At 38.4% G+C, this 17,546-nt stretch overlaps 1 protein-coding gene across 7 annotated transcripts in view; it reads left to right on the top strand.

Annotated features, from left to right (window-relative positions):
• The window catches only part of LOC125255161 (protocadherin-15-like), a 265,679-nt gene that overhangs the window by 114,112 nt on the left and 134,021 nt on the right, over positions 1-17,546 (top strand). For all 7 annotated transcript variants that reach the window (XR_007181843.1, XM_048170191.1, XM_048170190.1 and 4 more), the window contains 3 exons: positions 3,047-3,253; positions 6,180-6,314; positions 15,830-15,979. Coding sequence is in view for 6 of the 7 variants with exons in the window: in XM_048170191.1 (XP_048026148.1) it covers positions 3,047-3,253; positions 6,180-6,314; positions 15,830-15,979 (492 nt within the window). In the remaining variant the exon portion in view is untranslated. The remainder of the gene's footprint in view (positions 1-3,046; positions 3,254-6,179; positions 6,315-15,829; positions 15,980-17,546) is intronic.

The following is a 17,546-nucleotide window of genomic DNA, read 5'->3' as shown; positions in this document are numbered from 1 at the left end:
GAGACCCCTGATGTAAAGGGTTCTTCAGGGTCATGCAGTTCCATCTTTTTTTAGAGTGCACTTGTTAGCAACAGCCTTTTTCAGGACAAGTTAAATAGTTGAAACATTTGCAAATATGAAACATTTAGAGTAAACGATCTGTAACAGCAATAGTGACACATGGTAAAAACACAGTTACTCACAACTGTGTGTTGCAACATTACTGTCGGATCAGATTGTGTCTTGTTTAAAAACAAATCTACAATATTAAAGCTGCAACCAGTGATGAAAGGGCCCTCACACCCGTGCCACTGCCACCCGGTGGCTTTAGTGAAACAGCATGGTGGGCAATATACATTTAGAATATAAATATAGGAGGACAAAGCCAGTCATTTGTATTTCCCACACTTCCTGCTACCAGCTGGTGGCGATATGACTATAACTCATTTTTATCATGTAGATATCTTCAGGCCAGGGCACTTATCAAACGTGAATTTTGAGGCAGATTGGACATTGTATGCTCGAGTTACAGCAACTTCCTGTTTCATGAATGATAATAACATGCTTTAGCACACAGCTAAGTGTTGCTAGCATGTTTTAGAATGTTTCTAGCATGTTTAGCACTCAATTGCATGTTTTAGTAAGTTGCTAGTAGTGCATCACAGTGTTAAACACTTCACTTCCTGTTGCCAGTGGGTGGCGCTATTACTATAACTGAATATTGTCATGTAGATGTGTTCAGGGCAGGACTCTTATTAAACATGTGAAGTTTGGGGCAGATTCGACATTGCATGCCTGACTTACGACAGCTTCCTGTTTCATGGTGAAACATCAGAATTTGTCAATGAAAACTCAAGATCTTCGCAAATTAGCATCGCTAAGGCCTTAAGATTAGATTGACCAAATATGATGTTGATCTGTTTAAATCTCTGTGTAAAACAAGATATTTCCTGTTGCCCGCAGGTGGCGCTATGACTGTAACTGAATATTGGCATGTAGATCACTTCAGGCCAGGGCTCTAATAAAACATGTGAAGTTTGGGGCAGATCGAACATTGTATGCCCGAGTTACAACTTCCTGTTTCATGGCAAAACATCGAACTTTGTCAGTCCTCTAGGAGGAGTTCGTTAAAATACAACATCTGGAAATGGCAAAAACTGCAAAAATTTTGCAGAGAAAACTCAAAATATCTCACTTCCTGTTGGGTTTTCAGATTTTGCTCTCAGGGACATTTTGTAGGTATTGGGCTGTTACACATGTCTACTGAATTTCATACTTGTACGAGAAACGTATTGTGAAGGGCGCTTAATTGACGTATATTTTCACCACTTCTGATGCGTGTGCAAAGTTTCATGATTTTTCGAGCATGTTTAGGCCCTCAAAAATGATTCAAAATGAAGTGAACACATAAACAGTGTTTATGTGATCTGGCGTGATCTGGAAGTTTGTTAAAAATAAAGTTCATTCACTCCTTCCTTATGTTAGGAATACAAGAAAGGCAATGCAAAGATTGTGTTTTTCCACAGCTTGGCACTGCAAAACATCTCGTAATCCTCAGAAGCATCTCTATCGTTTTGTTGCTTGAGTAATCCTGTGTTCACATCTCTCTGGCCCTGTTTACACCTGGTATTAAGATACTTTTGGTCGATCGGATCACGAGTACAAGGGAGACGCATACCCATTTACACCTTTTAGTCTTTGTCTTTTTTGTCCACTTTCTGTCCTGATTTCTTTGAGGGGAGGGTCTATGGGCAGGTAAATGTGTGGGGGTTTTTTTATGGGTTTTTTTCTTTCAATCTAATGGACAAAATAAGCTTTCGCGATTTAAACATGAACTCGCCCGGGAATGACTGAAAAACATGGAGAGCATCAGCTTTCACTTCTTCTCTGACAGACCACGCCGAATGCTGTGAGTGCATGTTAGAAATCAGGAATGGTGAGTGAACATTGTGCTTGGTACGTTTTTTGTCTTCAAACCAAACTTGGGTCTTCAGCTGAAAAAGATTAAATCTCATCTAGATAGCGCACTTCCCATAATGTTTATGTGTTAGGTCAGTAGAGTAGGCAGTCTTTTGTGGCTGTTCAAATGCATTTGACCACATGAGCGTTTACACTATCAAAACAATCAAGTCAAATGAGTTTTCAACTACCTCTGGAAGCTGTCGAAAGTGGACAAGCTCAAAATGTTTCAAACCTGTATTTAGCATCGTCCACTTGTGATCCCATCCCATCGACCAAAATGCAGGTGTAAACAGGGCCTCTCTCTTGTATTAACTCACCTCCTACTACATGCACACATCAGTGAGCAGGGCTAAAGAGGCAATGATGTAGAAGTAGCTGTTGATCTTCTTCTGCAGAGGCACTATAACGTCGTACTGAGACAAAATCCGAAACGAGACGTTTTGGCACCTTGGTTCTAAAAGCTGTTTTTGGAGTTCTGAAACATGCAGAATATTTTTATAGTACATTTACCTCTGTGTCAAAAGATCAAGAACATTTTGAATTTTCAATTCATGACCCTTTCAAGCTCAACCTTATTTCAAAATTTTCAGAAAAAATTGCAAATCTTGAAGCCCTAGTATTCAGTCTACTTTAGAAAGTGTGCAATTTTAACAGTACAAAACTTTCTTCATATCTACATGGAGACCGTAAACTATGCAGTTTTTAAATTCCAAAATCACTGCATGAACTATTAATCCATAGACCTCTGTTCAGGATTTTCAGACATTAAAATTTCATTTTAGTTTCATATAGGTGCTGCTGGTGAAGTAGGAATTTGAGCAATAGTTACTACACTAAATATTCAGATGCTCAGAGCACTTGGGTGCATGCCAGGCTCAGAGAGAATTAAGTTTGAGAATGACCTGAATTAATCAGCCATGGTCTTTATTTAATTTAGAGGGGCAAGTCTGTAGATAGTGTTAAGCCCTCGTATGCCCATAGAGGCTTATCGCATTGCCCTTCTTATATGTGCAGCATGAAAAAAAAAAAAAAAAGCCATGGTTTCACACCACAGTATCCCATCTTAAAGTCAGGATCTCTCAACTTATGGCATTCTATTCTCTAGGCAGAGCAGGATAACGGACACCCTCTCCCAGCGTTCGCTAATCTCCACATTGAGGTCCTTGATGAGAACAATCAGGCGCCGTACTTCCAGGTGGCCACTTATCATGGATTCATCTCAGAGTCTGCTCCGCTGGGCACAACTATCTCGAGCAGTGCCAATCTCTCCACCCCCCTCGCCATTATCGCCCTGGATAACGACATCGAGGAGGTGAGGACTTTCTCTGCTCAGACAGCAATCATTTTCACATGTCCTGAGGGATGTGTGTGTGTGTATAGAAATGTTCCTCTGGTGTTAACCAAAGCTCCTGCTCTATGCAGCATTTAGAAAAGCAAATTAAAATTGAAAACAGCATCAGGGATACGGTCTCAGAGGCTCACACTTAGAGACTTATTGGGGAAGCGCTTACACTGCTCTAATGTTCTCTCTTTGCAATTATCCCTGCTTTATAGATTGCAAAGTATTTAGAACAAAGCACATTCTGATAAACATCTAACTTAAATGGACAGTTCACACAAAAATGAAAAATCATTTACTCTCATGACATTCTAAATCAGCTGAATACAAAAGATATTTTGAAGAATGTCCATGCTGCTCTTTTCCCTGCTACTTCTCTCATAAGTCAAGTCACCTTTATTTATATAGCACGTTATACAATATATTGAAAAAGCATACAGCTTTACAGTATTAAACATGAAAAAAAAAAGTTTTAATGTCACTTTTCTTTAGAATTACAGCTTACAATTTCTACTGCAAAACAGCTGTCTGGTGTGTTCATGCTTTTATTTGCATCTGAGAAGAAAAAAGAAATTAACCAGAGAAGTTTTTTATATCAAAGAAGGCGGAGCCTCAGAGCCACACCTACCCATTACATAATCACCACTTACCAATGGTAGTTCAAAGGTGCTTACTTTTCTGGAAAGTTCGCTTTAGCTATTTTGAACTCCTGAAATCAACTCTAAATGAGCTTAAATTTTGTTTGAAATGACATCACACCAGTTTGATTTCACTTGAAGTATTTTGTGACTTCTAATGGTGTACATGGAAAGTAATCACACAGGTTTGAAATGACATGAGGGTGAGTAAACAACGACAGAATTTTCATTTATAGGTGAATTATCTCTTTAATCCCATAAGTCTTAAAGTTTGAAAACACTCTAATGTCAAGCACATGTTTTGTCTCCCATCTAAAGCTGAATCCCAGTGATGTGCCTGTAGGTATTAATGCAATTAGTGTGAGCTGTGAGAAGTGAAAAAGCCCTTGTTTGCCTTCTCTCCCTTTCTCATATTTTCTGTGCTGTCTTTTTGTATTGTTCAATTTACTTAATGCTCTGCATGATTACTGCCCTGCATCTTGTTTATTGATTTTCATTTACAATTTTGGGCGGACTGGCAGTTGATCTAATGTATCTCATTAAAAATTTGGTAAATTTGGAGGACTGCATTTGGCTGAAAAATGTAGAGCATGATGAGAAATTGCAAACAACATCAGTGTTAAATATGGAGTGTGTGATTTGTGCGCCACTAAATGTAATTGCAAATATAATTATATTATTATATTTATATTTAGCTAATATTTTCTGAACACTATTCCCATCTTGCATTGGTCAGATAGTCACTGCACAGTTAACGGGATGGTCAGGATGTTCAAACAAACTGAGCAATATTTGAACAGTTTTACACTTTTCAAAGGAATCAGCCTATAAATGGTTTACTTATAGTTATTTTTGCACATTCAGATGATAGGATAAACTATTTCAACATAGAAAAGTTCTGGGGCACCATTGACTTACATAGTATTTTTTTTTTTCCCCTACTGAAGTCAATGATGAACTATCCCTTTAACAGGTGTTGACCTGGGGTGTGTTCCCCAAAGGCATCATTAGTCAACTATGGTCATAAGTCCCATTGAGCTCTATTGGTAACGGCGGAACTTGCGACCATAGTTCGCTTTGGGAAACGCTCATGCGGATGATTTGATATTAAGGTCTGTTTGCATTTTCTAATGGTAGAAAAGATGTTCCTGAACTGAATGATACAAAAATCAGCAGGTGTTTATGTGCCAAAATTAAACCCAGAGACAAGTGAACCGTCCTGTGTTTTTTGTGCAAAATTATAAAACTTAGTCAATAAAATCACTGATTTCAGTATCAGTGAGATAAAGATGATAAAGATTTATCATCTTTATCTCGAATAGAATTGTTTTTTTTTACAGCAATAAACACACATTACCTATTTTTGTCATTTTTATCATTATGACGAATTTGACGCTCTTAATCTCACAATTAGATTCTACGACTTTAGCCGGGATTTCACCGATGGGGGCACATATATTTGCTCTATATTTTGCAATTAAACCTCACACACAATTATGTGTGTTGTGGTCTTTTTAAGAGGTCTGCAGCAGCATCTGCACTCAGATCACATAATGCACAGTGTGCCATGAAAAATGTATGTACTGCAAGGGCATAATGGCTGATTTAATAGTCTCCATAGATTGTAGTACTGCAGGCGTTCTAGGGTCCAGCAGGAATCTGAGCAGGTATAAACCACAATCTGCTCTTTTAGATAATGGTTGGTGGGAATGAGAGCACCACATGAAATACCAGCATTCATATGGAAAATTCCTAATATGATTTTGGTAACAATTTACACTAAATTTTACTAAGAATCTTTGTTAAAGCAAATATTTCAATTAAAGATAGTAATGAAATATTGTAGATCATACATAACAATATTATGTTTTACCTCAGTGTGCATACAACACGATTTTAGCAAATTTTGCAAGCATGGAAGTGCTTTTTTAGCTTCTTGCTGAGTCTTGAAATGATTTTGCTGTAGTATAAACTCTTTAGATATTTATCCTCCTTATTAAATTACTTTGATATTGCAGATATCAGTGTCTTAAACATCACAAGTTGGTTCTTCTGGCTCTTGGAATTTTTTTCAGAAGGTTTTGAGTTGTTTATCTTTCTTTTGACTTGTTTTCTGAGTTCTTTCTTATACAGTGTGTTTCTCTGATGCTATGAGTGTTTTTCCCATTCATAGCAATTGTAGCCATATTCCCAGCTTGCTCTATCTTCTGATGTTTCTGCTTTCTGACACGGGAATTTAAGGTGATTTATCTCTACTGCAGATGAAAGATCCCATGGTGCACATCTCTCTGGACAACTACAACAGCATCTTTGCAGTGACGCCCAGTGGGATAGCACGCTATCTGACACTGCTGAGGCCTGTGGACCATGAAGAACAGCCGAGTTATGCCTTCACGGTAAGAGCTCCGTGCCACCTTTCCTTGACAAGCCTGCTTAGCTCTGTCTCTGTCACTGGGGCTCGCAGCTTTCATGTCAAGGACTTTGTCTAAACTCGCTTCTCCACACACTACTCGATTTTTCGCTCTGGGGTTATTTTTTTTTTTTAAATACTACACTAGAGGAATTCTGATCAACTGCAAGTCAGGTGGTTGTATAGATTCTCATTTCAAGTGGAACTGTTCTGTCAAGTTCTTAGAAATGTACTGTTGGTATTCATTTTGTTTTCATAAGGTTTATTTATACCAATTTATACCATTTATTATCAGCAAAAGTTTGAATTTAAATAGGACCTATTATGCAAAGTCTTGATTATGCATTATACAAAGTCTTGATTTTATTTCTTTATTTATTTTTTGGTCTACTAGAATAGGTTTTCATGCTTGAATGTTCAAAAAAAATTTTTTAATTATTTTATTTTACATTATTGCAGCACCTCTCTTCCCAATCTGTCAGTAACGCTCTGGGGTGCGTTTCCCATACAACGACCTAGCTCGCTGCTTCACTACCATAGTACGATGCATTGTTGAACAAATCAACTAGCTAGTCACAACTGTTTCCCGAAACTGTACTGTCGCAAACCTGACGTTCAGCCACATTGGTGAATGATGTCACACAGGTGGTGGAGTAATAACTTCTTTAAATTAATCCGTTTGAGAATTAATGCTAGAATTTTTTGTTATAATTTGCGGACATGGTATCTGAGGAATAATTCTCATTTTTCTCAGGTGTTTTGCTTTATTTCCAGATTCAATCATAGGCTCGTTCTTACGTTCTTACTAGAGCATGTACACACATGCGCACTCTTCAGAAACTGTGCTTAAAATCTCGTCAAACTAAAATATGTAAATGACATTTGTATATATGTAAATAAAAGATATAATAAATGGTATACATTGTACATTGTCAGCTTGCTTACTTTGCTCAAGATAACGAAGGACCACATGTCATAAAAACAAGAAACTATGTTTCTAACCACAGCTCGAGAGCTGTCGTTCCAACCACACAAGTTTGCGATGCAGAATGCACCCCTGTTTAATTCCTATCTCTATGAAGCCCCTCCTTCTAAAAAGCACAATGTGCTCTGATTGTTGGCTGGACCAGTGTGTTGTTATTGGTCAACTGTGTTGTGATTGGTCAGCTGCTTAGTCAAATGTCCTGCCAATTACCATTTCCCATGTGGGATCGTACATACCTACCTACCTACCTAACCATGAGTTTCAACACACTACTAACGGAGCTCAACCAGGCCTTGCCTCAAGATTACAATTGAAGCGTTTCAGATAGTTCAGAAACAGTGCACACTGATATAAAGAATTACTTTCTATGGAGTGACTTTGTGCTTTGTAACTTTGCAGATCTTTTTCATGCTCAAGCAGCAACATTACACAGTAAAAAAAAAAAGCAATGTATGCGATGTACACATTAAATACACGTGATTGTACACACCCCAACCATTATTTCCAAAAATGTAATTGATTTTTTTTTTTTTTTTTTTTTGCCAAAAAATCTAAAGTTTTTAATAGTGCTGCTGCTTTTCGTTTCCCTCCAACAATGCTGAATATCACAATGCTGCATATCACAATGCTGCATCAGGTCACTTGGACAATGCAGGGCACTGTGGTGCCATCAGCTAATTCTCTCAGGGTCTTGCTATTCAATTCACACAAAAGCACCATATTTCACCATCTTTCAATATGTATTATGGATATATGCAAATCTCATTTTGGTAACATGGAAGTTGCTGTTTTCCCTACCTTTTTTTTGTTTGGTGGTGAATGGGTTTCAATTAACTCTGTTAAGCACGTCCATGGTTATTTTAGTCTCTGACGTATATTACACTGATAGAGTGGAGTGTATTGTAGCCCTGTTGGCTTGTTAATGAGTAAGAACAATGGTATTTTTAGGACCAGGGAAATTATGGTAGTATGGGTCATACTATTATGACCTACACAAAGGATACACAACTGCATCTCCCTGGTTAATGGAAACACATTTGCTGCAATTGTGCATGTTGGCGCACTTATTTGTCAATACACGCTTAACATTTTTAGCAGCATTTTCTATGATGCCAGAATATATAATGTGTTTTTATTATGTACTTTTCATTATAAATGTGGTGTAGGGGACTCTGGATAGAGATGGCACTTTTGTTGTCTGGCAGCTGCATTATATGTGATGTAAGCAATTAAAAAATAGCATGTAGTCTCAGTAGCTGAGTTTGGTGGACACAAAATTGCTCACACAAAATTGTATTCAATCGAGGCTACCTAAAAAAGTAAAATAATGCAAATAAGTGTCAAGTTTTCAGCTTCAACTGTTCGTCAGTGCCATACAATTCCAAGAAAACACCTGCATTTATTTAAATATCAGTAATGGAGGGATTACGGCAATGTCAATGTAAATTAACGCAGGTGTATGCTTGGAATTGTATGGCACTGACTGAACCCAAAAAAAAGGCTGAATTTTCAGCCACCATTACTCCAGTCTTCAGTGTCACATGGTCTGATTTAGCTGTTTTACTGATTTTTATGACAGTAATAGTTGCTATCCTTCCTTTTCAGTGGCATATACAGATGAAATTTCAACTTTAGTAATGGTGCTTTTCAATAATGCACCTAGGTTACATTTACTGGAGATAGAAGCCCTTGAATATGTTTTTTGAGCAGAAGGGACTGACATGAAGACTCCACCTATGCGGCACCCTGGAGATAACTGAGATGTCTGAGCTTTCTAGTTTGACATGCCAAACTTTGCACATGTGATAAGCTGAGCTCTTGAAGCACCTCGCTGAGATGATGTCATGACTGTATGATCGATTTCCCCTTCACTGTCTAGTTGGCAACATCAATTTCCAGTTGCAATATTTTTTTGCACAGTGCACTCTTAACTATTCTAAACCCCCCCAGAAGATTAAAAAAAAAAAAAAAAACAGTATGTATTTGAATCAATCCAGGGGTGTCCAAACTCGGTCATGGAGGGCCACTGTTTAGCTCCAGCTTGCCTCAACACACCTGAATGGAAGTTTCTAGTATGTCTAGTAGAACTTGATTAACTGGTTCAGGTGTGTTTAATTGGGGTTGGAGCTAAACTCTGCAGGTTGGTGTCCCTCCAGGAGCATGATTGGACACCCCAGGTAGCATTACCCCACCCACAGCCCCCCTCTCCTGATCTGCAGCCACCTCAAAGCAACTTCCGCTGCTTTCCTGGCCGACTTAATGCCCCTTCGTCTACTGGCCCCTTTGATGCCCAGTATGTTATAGGCCCTGCATAGAGACTGGGCTGCGAATCCTCTGCATCCCTACTCAATGGGCTCACACCTTGCATTCTAGCCGTTACTTCGGCTCTCTTGCACCAGCTCAATGTACTTGGCTCAATGTACTCTTCCTCTTCATTGGCCCTCTCGATACAGTCCTCCCAAGGGAACTGTAAGTTCAAAGAGGATAATCCGCTTGGAGGCTTCTGAGATCAGCACCATATCTGGCATTAGAAATGTTATGGCAACAGTTTATGGAAACTTCAGTTCCCCAGGTTGACTTTCAGCTCCCAGTCCTGTGCTGTTAGCAGGCCAGATGAAGTGGTCCAGGGAGCTGGTGTTACCTTCTCCCCAGCCCTGACAAAAGTGATAAGTACAAACTTAATAGCCTATTATAAACATAATTCTTCAAATAAAAGTTAGCCAACATAAATCAGCACATCAAGGTTTTGTTCATTACCAGAGCAACCACTTGTGCATCCGAGTTTGAACACATTTAATGTACGGCCCACGGACTGTTGGCTGAACATCTAACGCATTAGGAGCACAAAATGGGAAACACTTTGGGAGTTTCAAAGTCATCATCTGATTAGTTGAGTTCTACAGGAGTTCCGGGAGATGTGTGTGTCACGTTCTTTAAAGATCTGCCTGGAAACAAAGCCGCTGTAATGCCAAATCCTCTCATGGAAGAAGAAAGCCATTGTGTTTACAACTGTAACAATGAGCGCTTATCAGGATCAACTAAACATTGGATTTTTAAAAGTATGTGAAGTTCACAGCACAGACTTTTCAAAAGGTGTCCGAGAGTTTTACACGCCTGTCTGTTATTGTAGGAACATCGACTTAAAAAATTCCTACATCCCTAAACATGACACTGAACAAAACTAATTGTGATTGGTTGCTTTACATGTCAGTCAGATGTCCTGTTGGGGTGGTCCTTGCCCAATGAATGCTGCTATGAAGTCCAGACCTTCTGCTCTTGTTCTGAAGGTCTGGCTATGGAAGAGCTTCCTATTTTGCCCTTTGTTGATGTCAAAACTCCTAAATTAACTAGTTTAAGCCTAAAAGTTAAGTCGCACTTTGAAAAATGATGCTTCATTGTTATTTTTGCGCATATATATATATATATATATATATATATATATATATATATATATATATATATATATATATATTCGTTTTACAGGAGATTCAGGAGATTCTTTATTAGATTGATGCATTGAAGAGGTGGCAGGAAATTATGAGGGAGAGAGGAGTGGGTTCAAATAATTGCATTCCCTATGCCAGATGGAAACTTGCATATCTTCCACAAGACTCCCACAACTCTGACATGTCAAGTGCACAGGCACTACCTGACAGATATCACTGAAATATGTGTCCTGAGCAATCACGTCTGTCTCTGTGACAGACTCACAGCAAACAACATTGAGGGGAGCGGCTCATACTCCTTTTTAGCCAAACTCTGACTGCCAGGGGCCTGTTGCACTAGCTGTGGTTACAACTTAGCCTAATTACAATGTAAAGGAGCACTAAGTTACAACTTACGCATTGCTAAATATTTGTGTTGCACCATTAAACTTAGTTGAAACGTAACTCTGCGTATAAACTAAATAATTATGGAATCCTCCAATCAGGAGTAACAGTTGGACTAAAACAGTAGATTGATTAACTTGTATTAATAAAGTCATGTTTTACTTATTGAGACAAGCACATAGCCTGTAAAGGCTACTCCATTTGATAGCTTGCATGAGCAAAGGCGGTCAACACATGCATGCAAGAAAGATTCATCCTTGTCCAGTATTTTTGCTATTTCTTGTGGAAGCTTGTTTTCACCACTGAATAAAAAGTACAAAAGCTAATTGTGACTTTTAATCTCAAAATTCTTACTTTTTTTTTTTCACAATTGTGATTTTATCTCACAATTCTGACTTTTTTTCTCAGAATTGCAAATTGCATAAAGTGCGCAATTGCGTTCTCAGAATTGCACGTTTATATTTAACAATTCTGACTTTTTTTTTTTTACAATTGTGTGTTTTATAATGTGATATATAAATTTGCAATTCTGAGAAAAGTCAGAATTGAGAGATATAACTCACAATTGCAACTTTATATCACGTTATTCTAAAAAAAAAATGCGAGATTTAAACTTGCAATTGTGAGATAAAAAGTCGCAATTATCTTTTCTTTTTTTATTCTGTGGCGTACAGTGTGCATGTACTGTGCTGATGAAATTCATGTCAAGTCAGATTTATTTGTATAGAGCTTTTCACAATACACATTGTTTTAAAGAAGCTTTACAGCAAATCCTGATGTTAATATTTATAATATCTTCATGCCTTATGAGATATGCTATATATTATATATCGCCCTTTGTGAGTATACTGCATTGCATGTATGGATGAAGTTTGTATATATATACACGATAATACAGTTTACATTTTATAATGATTTTTTCAGCCAAGATTTGCTATATATAATATCTATGCAGGTAAAATAGCATGTACTATTCAATCAACTTTTAATATATTTCTGGGTGATCATTTTTGGCAATATAACAAGCAGCAGTTGAGATTTGAGATGTGTATAGTGTGTAAAAATATCTGGTGGGCTTATCACTATACATTTCTCAAAATGCTTTCACTGTTGTAAAGACCTTTGTGCCTGTTTCTATAGAAGTGTATAATTATGGAATGAGAAAACTAAATTGCGGAGGGGGCAGTGACTGAATGCTGATTCTCAGTCAGACGTGCGTTGAGGTTGGCTCATGGGACGTGGGCTGCAGGACTTAACATTCACTGCACTCCACCTCTCTCCTGCCGAGTGCTGATTCATTCAAAAACTAAAACCAGCTGGTCTCTTCTAAGGGAACAGAAGAGTCCGGGTCCCGCCGGTGATGTTACTGTGCCGTGTTAGGCTATCGTGTCACATACAAATGGCTGCTTAGAGATGCCATTATCTGTTCTGCGACGAGATGAACTTTGTTTGCTGGAGCTGTGGAATATCAAGTATCTCATTTGTCCTGCCTTTGTAGCCAATAAACATTGTTTTCACTCGTTTAAATGAGTCTGTAGGGCCATGTTGATGTACCCATGATGTGGTTAATTTGTAGGAAAGTGTTCCCTGAAATAACAAAGTATTGTACAGTAGTTTCACTTTATTTTTTTGAGGTCCTACATCCTTGAATAGCATTTCAAAGCTAACCCTTAATAAAATTTACTGTGGTGATCATAGTTTCTGCCAAACATTGTCAATACACTATAAGTACTCTCATAAAAAAGAGACACTATCTTTTTATAATTTGTAAAGAAACTATGCAAAACTAGCTGCCTAAATGCTACGTTAGCATGCTGTGATGTAAGTTATCTCTTCATCATGGCACCTGTTAGTGGGTGGGATATATTAGGCAGCAAGTGATCATTTTGTCCTCAAGGTTGATGTGTTAGAAGCAGGAAAAATGGGCAAGCATAAGGATTTGAGCGAGTTTGAGAAGGGCCAAATTGTGATGGCTAGATGACTGGGTCAGAAAATCTCCAAAACTGCAGCTCTTGTGGTGTGTTCCCGGTCTGCAATGGTCAGTATCTAGAAAAGTGCTCCAAGGAAGAAACAGTGGTGAACCGGTGACAGGGTCATGGGTGGCCAAGGCTCATTGATGCACGTGGCGAGCGAATGCTGGCCTGCGTGGTCCGATCCAACTGACGATCTAGCTCAAATTGCTCAAGAAGTTAAACTGGATCACGAAGCAATGGAAGAAGGTGGCCTGGTCTGATGAATCACGTTTTCTTTTACATCACGTGGATGACCGGGTGCCTGTGCATTGCTTACCTGGGGAACACATAGCATTAGGGTGCACTATGGGAAGAAGGCAAGCCGGTGGAGGCTGTGTGATTCTTTGGGCAATGTTCTGCTGGGAAAACTTGTGTCCTGCCATCCATGTGGATGTTACTTTGACACGTACCACTTGTTGCAGACCATGTACACCCTCTTATGGAAATGGTATTCCCTGGTGGCTGTGACCTCTTTCAGCAGGATAATGCACACGGCCACAAAGCAAAAATGGTTCAGGAATGGTTTGAGGAGCACAACACAACAATGAGTTTGAGGTGTTGACTTGGCCTCCAAATTCCCCAGATCTCAATCCAATCGAGCATCTGTAGTATGTACTCAACAAACAAGTCCGATCCATGGAGGCTCCACCTCTCAACTTACAGGACGTAAAGGATCCGCTGCTAACATCTTGGTGCCAGATACCACAGCACACCTTCAGGGGTCTAGTGGAGTCCATGGGTCGATGGGTCAGGGCTGGGTTGACTCGTCGAGTTTGCTGTTTTGGCAGCAAAAGGGGGACCAACACAATATTAGGAAGTTGATCATAATGTTATGCCTGATTGGTGTATACTGTAACATAAATGTGAAAAAAAAACAAAGCATACTTTGGGCGTTACAGAAAGTACTAGCAATAGTACTAGTGAAGTTAACAATTGTCAATAGTTGTTGATCAGTGTATTGCCAAGGCCATTATTTGGCATTTTTAAATTATTGCATCGGCCGATAAGTTTTTCTGTTGACTGATGAATCTCGTCAATGGACTTTTGTTTTGACAGCAATGAAAACCAAGCACCTGAATGCAGTTGCACATGAGCTCCCTTTTGTCCGTAATCATTAGTTTAATTTCTTTGTTTAACAGTGTTGTCTAATAATTTAAAAGCAAATGCTGTAATACTTTATTCATATACTGTCGGCATTCAGTAAATAATGCATAATAAGTCTGTGAATAACTGCAAAAATGCGTGAGCAATGATAGTATATTCTTGTGAATGATCCAAGCATCCAATTGTGCTTGTGAATGTAAAAGTTCTGCAAAGTTTCAAAGATCAAAGTGCATGACAAATGGAGTTATTGTTTCCCAAACAAAAGAACCGAATCTGAACTGCCTGAAACGAGTTCTCAGTAATTCCACTCTTATTTCCTGTTCAAATCTATATAGATTTGTAACAAATTTGCATAATGCCAGCCTTATGCAATTCATTATGGTATGGTATTATGGTATTCATTGGCTGCCCGCGAACAACATCTACTCTGAACTACCCTCAAACACTGTAGTTGTAACTGAGGCCTGGAAAAGTTTGGTTTGTGTTGTCAACATTTTGAGAAGACAGTTTTCTGTGCTTCGAAAGCAAATCTATTTTGCATGCACTTCCAAAAGAAGGGGACGAGGGCTCAGGCTCGAACTAATGCGATAAAACTGATGCCAGAGTTAGGGGCCGTTCACATAGAACATGTTTTTCCATTCCAATGCACTTTGCCATTGTTTTTCTCTGTAAACTCACATTTGCACTCTTTTGCAGTGTCTTGCACATGAACGCCAAGTTTTTAAGACGCCATGTCAAGTTAAAAGAATTTCAACTTTTACACGCAGCGCCACTCATCAATGTCAAATGCATAAAAGTGGACCAATCAGATGACCCAAGAGGCGGGGCAAGCATTTTGAGCTTTTGTTTACAGTAGCAAGTTGGCATGGCAACTGTTTTATTTGAAGGCTACATGGCAGAGGAGGCACTCATAGTGACTGTGTCCGGATAGCCAGTGTGATTATTTTCTTTTTTTTCCATGCCAAAAATAGTAGCTATCTGTTCTGTTGTTTGGCTTTGTACCGGCACTGATATCAGCCGTCAAAAAAAAAACAAAAAAAAAAAAACAGCGTTGACTACCAATTATCAACATGTTTTCATTTGTGTTGTCTTTTATTCATACTATTTGACTTTACTACCTCCTTTTGTGCTGGAGCTTCAGCTCTTTTATTCCATGTGGAGGTTGACAGAAACACTTCGCCCTTCTCAGAGCACAGTCCACAACCTCTCTGTGATATCCCTTTAGTCTAGTTGACAGCTAGTGAGGCAGTTGGGAGTACCGCCAGTGGACTGTTCTCTCCACGCAAGAGCATTCATTTGAATAATTTGGCTAGGCCTTTGCTATCACAATAATCAGAGGGAAAATGTGAGATCTGCCTTTTATATCACAGTATCTGTTTGCTGATATGTAGTTATCAGCCATTTTCAAATTTTGCTTTTAGCTTTCCCTTTCTAAAATGACTCATTTACAGTAATTCATCTGTGCACAATGTGCAATTATGAAATTAAGAAGCAAATGTAGTTCTTATCAAGGCCTTTCTCTGCCTCACGGTCTGATATCAACAGTTTTATTACTTGCCTGTGTCTGTAGATGATTGCCTCAGATGGAGTTCAGGAGAGCTCTCCAGTCACTGTTAATATCACCGTGATTGATGCCAATGACAACACACCCACCTTCCCCAACGTCTCCTACAGTGTGAATGTTTACACAGACATGCAACCCGGGGACACAGTCCTACAGGTAATCGATAAGTTATTCTTTTACTGCAATAAAATCACTTTCTTTATTAGCAGTTTGTCAGGTTTTCCAAGGAAGACTTCTAAGCAACCTCTCAAACAGGGATGGGCAACTTTGGTCACTGTCCTCCAGCAGAGTTTAGCACCAACCCTGATCAAAACTCACCTGCCTGTATCTTTCTAGCAATCCAGAAGACATTGTTCAGTGTGTTTGATTAGGGATGGAGGACAGTGGCCCTCTAGTACCGAAGTTGCCTGTCCCTACTCTAAAAAGATCATGAATTTAGCCTTATTTCACAAAATATATTATTTTGTGCTTTATATATACAGCCAGAAAAAAATAAACTATGGATATAGTCTCTGAAAAATACATAATCTTAATATTTTACTCAATTTTGCTTCTACATTGATCTTGCATTAGTAATGTTTAGATGTCTTTCCTGGAAAACAAGACAAAATGTTTTTTTTTTTTGTTTTTTTGCAGAGCTTTTCACCCTTAATCCACTCATTTGAATTAATAGCTGTAGTTCCCACTTATTGAGGGGCTTATTGCTGGAATAATTGCTAAGATCTATGTTTAATCTTTGTCTTAACCGGAAATGTGTGCGTAACTGATCCCTTTGCAATCAGGACATGAGCAGAGCGCAGATTTGCTCTGACATACTGAAAGATTGACCCCAGAAGTCAAAATTGTGCAATGCAAGTTATATCATCTAAAAGGTTAACTGCTCCAGTGTATGCTGGTAGTTGTCACTTTATAAAGGTTCTGAATTTAATCCTTATCTTTCTGTCTGTAGAATCAGTGAGTCCGAAACATTGATGTTATATTATTAGTGTAATTCTCACATATATGTAATTCTAATACTGTCTAATATTTAATTAATTAATATTTATTTCTTAACTGCAACTTATATATGATAAAATATAATTTTTTTGCATAATGATTTGCACCTATTTAATTTTATTTAAATGATCATATTTTCAAAATGCATTTATTCAAATTGCTTAAAATATGCATAAATCTGTTAAGTGTGAAAATATTTACTTTTACTATTTAATATTTTACTTTTACTATTACTAATTATAAGCTATCCTGATGTATTAATAATAAATACTTAAAGTCCCTGTAAAGTCATTTTAAAGTATGTGTTCTGAGTTTGTCACACCACAGAAAAATGTGTTATTAACCACCCAGCCAAATTTGAATGATTAAAAAAATCTGCAAGTAAATGAAATAAGTTATCAAAATCTCGAAAAAATAGGCAGCGCTCTCTGCTCTCAAATGCTGGGGGCGTGTCCGCTGTCGGCGCTGAAACCACACCCACTCGCGAGAGCTGCAGTCTCAACTTACATGTCTAATGAGTCAAACATACTGATGCATATAAAGAAAAGAATCACGTTAGAGGGTTGCACATTTTAGTAGAGTTACTGTGGACTACCTACTAATTATAACATAAGCACACACGACAACTTACACTCATTGGGCACGTAACTGGCGGACTGTTGTCGAGTCGACAAATGACGGTGCCGCGAGACGGGAGGATGAAGGCCGGGACGGGAGAGACTCTGTC

The sequence above is a fragment of the Megalobrama amblycephala genome, linkage group LG20, assembly GCF_018812025.1.
Source record: "Megalobrama amblycephala isolate DHTTF-2021 linkage group LG20, ASM1881202v1, whole genome shotgun sequence".
Classification (NCBI taxonomy): Eukaryota; Metazoa; Chordata; class Actinopteri; order Cypriniformes; family Xenocyprididae; genus Megalobrama; species Megalobrama amblycephala.
This window is presented reverse-complemented; position numbering and strand designations above follow the sequence as displayed.